This window comes from Apium graveolens, chromosome 11 (assembly GCF_009905375.1).
Source record: "Apium graveolens cultivar Ventura chromosome 11, ASM990537v1, whole genome shotgun sequence".
In the NCBI taxonomy this organism is placed as follows: Eukaryota; Viridiplantae; Streptophyta; class Magnoliopsida; order Apiales; family Apiaceae; genus Apium; species Apium graveolens.
The window spans coordinates 203,855,966-203,863,816 of record NC_133657.1 but is presented as its reverse complement, the minus strand read 5'-3'; the positions used below and the strand labels follow the sequence as shown (position 1 = coordinate 203,863,816).

The 7,851-nt window shown below is 34.8% G+C and overlaps 1 protein-coding gene across 1 annotated transcript; it reads left to right on the top strand.

The window, feature by feature from the left end:
• Nucleotides 1-1,381: 1,381 nt before the first annotated feature.
• LOC141696553 (secreted RxLR effector protein 161-like) lies at nucleotides 1,382-1,801 on the top strand. The gene has a single exon (XM_074500680.1). The coding sequence runs from the start codon at nucleotides 1,382-1,384 to the stop codon at nucleotides 1,799-1,801; it is 420 nt and encodes a 139-aa protein (XP_074356781.1).
• The last annotated feature ends 6,050 nt before the right edge of the window (nucleotides 1,802-7,851 follow it).

The following is a 7,851-nucleotide window of genomic DNA, read 5'->3' as shown; positions in this document are numbered from 1 at the left end:
GCGCATGTGAAAATTCCTAGTGTCAAATAACTAAATTGGATGACAAAAGTAAAGTTTTGGTATATTTGGGAAAGAAGTCCGGTACAAAGGGCTGCAGGCTGTATGATCCTAAAACTAATTCTCTCCAATTTAGTCGATATATTGTCATTGAAGAAAACAAAAGCTGGTCATGGGAACAGGGCTTCGAGGATAACAATTCTCAAAGTTCATTTATCATAGTAAACAAAAAAATGGCTGAAGAAGCAGATGGTGAAATAATAGATTCTGCATGTGACTTTTCTGATATTGCTACACTAATACAAAGTCGTGTGCGTGACACCAGTCAAACATCTGATGAAGAAAGTGACCCCAGGCGTTATAAATAACTTTCTGATGTTTACAATAATACTGAAGATGTGGAATTACATGATGAGTTAATGCTGATGGGGATAGAGGAACCTGTATGCTACAGTCAAGCAATAAAAGAAAAATCGTGGGAAAAGGCAATGACAGTCGAAATCGAAGCCATAAAGAAGAACGAGACTTAGAACTTGGTCGAGTTACCAGCTGGGCACAAACCCACTGGATTGAAATGGGTGTATAAAATAAAAAGGGATACAGAAGGGAGGATATTAAAGTACAAAGCGCGGCTTGTAGCAAAAGGGTATGTTCAAAAACACGGTGTGGATTATGAGGAGGTCTTTGCTCCAACTAGGTTGGAAATAGTCTGATTACTCCTTGCAGTTGTTGCTAAAAATAGCTGGGAAGTGCATCACCTTGATGTAAAGTCGGTATTTTTAAATGGTGAGTTAAGTGAGGATGTTTATGTGTGTCAGCCAGAAGGGTTTGTGGTGAAGGGAAAGGATAATCTTGTATATAAACTAGCAAAGGCCTTGTACGGATTAAAAGAGGACCCACGGGCCTGGTATGCAAAACTTAACTGGTGCTTGAAGAATTTGGGTTTTATCAAATGTCCTTACGAACCAGCTGTGTACACTAAACGAGTAGGGAATGAAGTCTTGCTGGTGGGAGTTTACGTTGATGATTTACTAGTCACAGGGACTAGTGTTGAAAGCATTGATTTTTTTAAGAAGCAGATGATAGAAAATTTTAAAATGAGTGATCTCGGAAAGCTCCCTCACTATCTGGGAATAGAAGTGAAGCAAAGTGTTGATGGCATCAAGTTGAAGCAGAGCGCATATGCAAAGAAAGTACTACTGAAGGTTGGTTTGTTTGAATGCAATCCAGTGAAGTATCCAATCGAAGAAAAATAGAAGATGCATAAAGATGAAATCGGGAATCCTGTAGATCCAACTCAGTTTAAAAGCATTATGGGGGTCTTCGATATTTAGTTCATACTCGTCCTGACATAGCCTTTGTTGTAGGGATTGTAAGTCGCTATATGGAGAGGCCCACGAAACTTCACTACAGTGCGGTGAAACGTATTTTACGCTATGTAAAAGACAATTTGGATTATGGTCTGCCCTATGCAAGAGGAACAGGTAATTACATATTATCGGGGTTTTCTGACAGTGATTTGGTAGGAAATAATAAAGATAGGAAGAGCATAGGAGGTATGGTGTTCCATCTAAATGACAACTTAATAACTTGGGTCTCTCATAAGCAGAGGTGTGTTGCTCTTTCTTCTTACGAAGATGAATTCATGGCTGCTACTGCAGCAGCATGTCAGGGTGTATGGTTGCAGAAATTGCCGAGTCAAATCGTCAATATCAAGCAAGGTCATGTGATAATGTATGTGGATAATAAGTCAGCCATAGACTTGGCAAAGAATCCAACTTTCATGGTCGAAGCAAGCATATAGACATTCGCTATCACTTTATTAGAGAATTTGTTGAGAGAGGAGAAATCGAACTCAAATATGTTAGCACTAATGAACAGAAGGCAGATGTTTTGACAAAGGCCCTGGGAGCAGTCAAGTTCGACCGTATGCGTGATTTACTTGGGATGAAGAAGTTGTTTGCATTAGTTTAGATTAAGGGAGTGTTTTATCGGGTTTAATCTAAACTTAACTAGTTTATTTAGCTGTTTTAGTATTTTGTTAATAATGGCATTTGTTAGCCATGTTTTAGTAAGAGACTGAGTCTTACGTGGGTTCATTTTCTTTTGGAGAGTCATGGGGAGTTTATAAGTGTTCAAGGGTGAACGTTGCTGATTTGTAGGAATCAGTTTTTAGCTAGTTCATTTTTATATATTTCCATTTCCTGTAATCAGTTTTTAGAGATGTGATAATAACATATTAGAGTTTGCTTTTCTCCAATTTCAAAGTGTGAACAGGTGTGTGTATATTGCTTGTATCAGGTCTGAAACTTTACATCTACAAACAAATTATCAACCATTGCATGCTGACTAACTGCCTTTACTAATTCCTTGCTATCTGTCAATGCTTAAATACCATCGTTTTTCCATTTACTGTTTGATAGCAATTTCACCACATTTTAAGAGATTGTAACTCTTCCTCAAAGGCAATTGTTACTTTTGTTTGACCTGCAAATTAAAGTAATATTTCCCCATTCTTCCTGATATCCTACAACCACCTTACCTAACTTTATTTTCCAGATCCCATCAATAAAAGCTACTAAAGAACTGTTAACGGATTCTAATAGTTGCCTCCATTTCATATGTTGACTTGCAGTTACAACTCCTGTAGGGTTACACTACGCCATAAACAGCCTACGGTAACAAAAAAATATTATAATAGGATGGCCTAAATGTTACCCCAGGCCATTTTTTGGCTAAGATAACATAAGCTGAAGGTTAGCTAAGTGGGGGTACCTAAGGTAACTTATTTTTTTCTAGTGTAATATGACATTTTATGTAATCTTAGAGTCCTATTGTAACATAATACAGGACTACTGCAATATTAACATATGTTACCTTAGGTGTTCTAATTTTTTAAAAGAGTGAGACCAGTGGGGCCGCACATCTAACACGTCAGCATGTTGATGTGGCAAGTGTGGCCCCCACAGAAAGCCCCACAGTGCTGAGTTATCTTGATGATGTGGAATGTGGGTCCCCCTGGTTGCATGAAAGTTGACCTTTTAGGTGACGTGGCATGCTAACATGGTAAGTGGGCCCATAGGACCTAATGTAACACTTTGAAAAACTGTTGTAATATTTTAACTTGCTTACTGAAACTTTTTTAACATACTATAGTAACAGTTTAGGAGGCTATTGGCATGACAAAACAAACCAAACTTTAGACATATCCATTGAACAAGTGAAATCAAACCATCTTATTCCATCCATCCGAAGCAAGCTATATTCCATATTGATCTTACAACTGCCTACCAGTACATAACAAATTAAAAAGTACCTATTCAATCGCTTTTAAACTTGGAGCAAGCTAACCAAATTAAATACATCTTGATTTAAATTTTATTATCAGGTGAAAGAGATTTACTCTAAAGACATGATATTCAGAAAATCACCATATTATCAAACCGGGGAGAAGCTTGATATGTGGTTTTTTCTGATTATATATATCGGGTTCAATATTTTGAACTACATAATAAAATAGACTTTTTAACTTAGATTTTTATTTGTAATTTCACATAATTTCGATAATTTTCCCTATAATAATTAGGAGTTAGGAAAAAATAATGCTACTAAATAAGTTAATAGAATTCAGGCTTCAATCTTGGTATATAATGCGCAAAAGAGTTACCCCATGTGAACTAACTAGATGAGTATAAAAGTAAAATAGAATGACAACGATTTAAATTAAAATACGTATCTAGAAACAGACCTAATACATCACGTTGATCGGTTAATATGAGCTACAAGTGATCCATTTAAGTTTTGTGTTGTAACTAATACTTACAAATTTGATTTTGAAAATTGATAATCAAGTAAATTTTTTTTACATAAAATAATATCATACCATCTTATTCCGATGATGTGCAAAACCTTTTGGACCAAGAGTGTGAGTGTCAATATATGCTTTACGGCTTTCTGTATTTTTCTTTGCTCTCCCTAGAAAAATTTGAAAAGTTAAAATTTGTTTTGATTCTGAACAGCCTAAATGTGTAAAATCACAATTATACTTGAACACTCTCATCATTCCAATATTTCGAGAGAATTTTGAATGTCTGGAGAGGAATGTCATATGTTCTATTTGCCAAATTTCATTTCATCATTTTCGTATGCTGTATAATGACCCGCCTTTGTTCGACTCTTGTACGTCTTCGAGGATCAATAAATTGTCTCGATCGTCCAATTTTCCAACTCATCGGGAATTATATATCGGGCCTTGCAAAAATTAAGAAAAAATGATAAATAAAACACAAATACTTAATCAGTTTTATTATCCTCACCTCTCTTTCTGAAAATAATTATAATTGGAATGAGGAGAATTCAAAACATAGTACATAAATTTATGTACAGTATGAATTTTTTTAAAATTTGAATTTGTTATTTGATAAAGTTTTGGCGCTTTGATTTTATCAAGAAGAGTTTACCCACAACCCTATCTGATTCAATTTTCAATAAATTAATAAATTTTAATGAATGTCCCTAACTAAAAGTGCTCTAAATTATGAAATATAAAATCCACAAAAAATACCTTAACATAGTTTCACATAGTCATCCTCAAGTTTTTTGGAACATGGCGCCAAGTAACATAAGTCAGCAGCACACATCATTTAGCAATTTTTCCAAGGAAGCAGCCTAATTCTGACAATACTTTGTCATTTTCTGCAATGGGCTAGAAAACGTCATTCATCCCGATGACTACTCTCTTGTCAAAATTTCTCGTATGAACTTTGTCCATCCTAGTTTTTCCTCTCATCCTATGAGGATCCGGAACTGCAAGTTTTTGGGAATGTTAAAGTTTTCTACTTGGAAACAATAAAAATTGGCAAATAAAACAATCAGAAAGTATAAGGAAAACATCATGCAGACATGGCAACAAATTAAAACTTAAAAACAAAAAAAATAAAAGAAAATATCAGGTAGGCATGGCAAAAAATTAAAATTTAAAATCAAGAAACTATAAGGAAAATGTAAACCTAACCTTCCATATCGCCTTCCACATTGTCTTCTTCAATATCAGGCAAGATATTTTCCTCGACAACTATCTTACTTGTACTTGCTGCTTTTTCTTGTTCAACCTTTTCCTTTTCTAATTTTTCTTTTTGGCGTTTCCTCGTTGGCCTCCAAGCATCCATTGAACCTTGTCCATCATCTATTTGTGGTAACACAACTAACAGAGGTGGAGATATTTCAGGTTCTACCAGCATCCTGTCCCGGATTATAATTCTCACTTCCATTTTGATCCTTCTCATTTCCGTTACTTTTCGGTAAATTCTTTTCTGTCAATCCAGCTAACAACGACGACAACCTTAGAGCGTAAAGAACTTCATTTTTAAGCTTGAATCTGATTGCCCTTTATCTTTCAGGCGGTAGGATATTCGTCCCGCTGTGTAGATAAATATTATGTCCAATTATAGTACGAATGTAATATTGGACATGAATATTAATAAATTTACAAGTTTGTCATATTTTAAATATTGGACTGGAAATTACATATCTAACCTGAACCTCATTTTCTCCCATTATTTCAGCATTATGTGGTCTACTCTGCAATTCCAATTCCTCTTGGCAGGCGTAAGTTTATAATTCAGAGGTTTATCACTGCATTTTTCCAATTTATTCAATCGTGACGACTTTCGAGTACCTTCATGGGGAAAGGTCTCTGAAACCAAATTCCCCACTCTTTTATTTTTCTGTTGTTGCAGCTGATGAGCCATTGTGAATTGGTGGTTAGTGGGTTTTTTAGCTACAAAAATACAAGGGTAGTTACATAACAGTTTAAAGTAAAATAGTGTAGGCAAGGCAAAAGTTAATGTTATATGATTTTTATGCAAGAAGTTAAATTTATGATCATGGTACCTACAACAAAATTTGGTATGGGCCTCATGACCACATGCGGCTATATTTTTTTGATTGAGTGTACACCCATGTCAATGACATTATCGATGTAAAAATCAATAAACTTCTCGTTGTTAGTTTGTTTAACTAGTCGAGTGAACTCCGAATCACTCATCAGCAACTTCCAATCACCCAAATTCTTTGCGCTTACATAAATTCCTCCAATTTTCGTATATTCAAGGTCAACTTTCACATGCTCCATGAGTATTGTATGCGAAAATTTTTCAGTGTCGACTGCATATACAGTCGTCTCTGTCCCGCCAGTATAGCGTGTACTCTGGAATTCACCTTGATGGTGGAATCTGAGATGAATGACATTTTGCATTCTATAAAATCATTAGAAAATGTAAATTACATTAGTTTAAAAACACTTTGTGCCTACAGATAATATGAAAAGTAGTACGTATATGTCAATAATAAAATTAACGAAAAAAATAGTTCAATTAATATAATTGAAATTGAAATTAACATAGTGCAAAAGTTAAACGGTTCATGCAAATATAAATGCAATGGAAAGTAATGTAAATTATATAAAGAACAGATTATACTAACATTGACAATTTTTTAAAGGTTCAATGATTACAGTCAATAAATGAACTATTACCATAAATATATTGATTTAGAAAATCATGCATGTTCTTCGACTAAGTTAGTCTCAATTAGGACTTGTCGTATCGGAACATCATCCCTAGCCCAACTACCCTCGTTGTCCTGATCTTCAATTTCTGTATACAGGGGTGCATCATTTAAAAGTGCTTCATGTTGACCTTTCTTTTCATTTTTATCTTCAACATCACACCAGTCCCTAGGCAGCTTATTGACGACATTATACATCATCTTTTCAACTGGATCTTCTACATAGAATACTTGCTGTAGTTGTGAAGCTAATACGTATGGGTCAGATTTCTGGCATAATCGATTAAAATTCACCCGAGTCAGTCCATAAAGATCCTTTTCTTCTTGGTACCAACAACACTTAAATAACACTACAACTAATTCACCCCAATAATCAAGTTCTACTATCTCTTCAATTGATCCATAGTAACTGACTTCGCTGACTTTTGGGTTATCATCCTTCGATCTTGCAAAATTAGTTGTCAGAGCCGTCAAGAAAACACCACTATTTTTTGGTGTGCATCTAGCATCCCTGTTCTCCGTGTTGTATCTATACCCGTTGATCACATATCCTCCGTACTTCTTAGCTAAAGGATTAGGTCCCATTGCAAGGACTTCTAGTTCCTTCAAAATATTCCCTCTTTTGCCAACCTCTCCCTTAATCCACTTCCAAAATTCTTCGTTGTGTTCCCTAGCCTTTTTATATCTTCGATTTTTTGCTTGAGTTATAACCAAAGCTTCGTGTTTTCTATAAAAAATAGATAGTTTAAATTTCTAGAAAAAAGCGAGTAATTATATAATTAAACTAAGTTAGGACTGGAATTAAAACTTACGCAATTAACTCGTCCACATCTTTGTTTCCGGAGTTGAACAGAATATAATGATGCATTCTCATCCAGTGAGATACTTTTAAATGTACAAATTTTCCATTTTTATTTCTTCTTGTACTGATATGGTATTCCATCTTATCTGGATAACTTTCAATTTTTCGAGACTTGGTCATATCCAATCCGATATTTCCACCCAAGAATCTTGAACAAAATGTTTAGCATTCTTCTACAAGGTACCCCTCAGCGGTAGAACCCGCTGGTTTACTCCTGTTTCACACATAATTTTTTAATTTGCTTAAATAGCCCTCAATTGGACACATGGAAACAAGGCATAAACTTCAAATATAAGATTTTTTTATGGGGCACATATAAAAATTTTGTATTATAATAATGACCCGTCCACTCATGGTGAAATATAAATAAAAACTCATTAGCTATGCTCTATTTAGTATATATCTACCAATGATTTCGTTTTTCA

Excerpts from the sequence above, each read along its gene's own strand:
- LOC141696553 (XM_074500680.1), top strand. The coding sequence starts at position 1,382 with ATGGAGAGGCCCACGAAACTTCACTACAGTGCGGTGAAACGTATTTTA.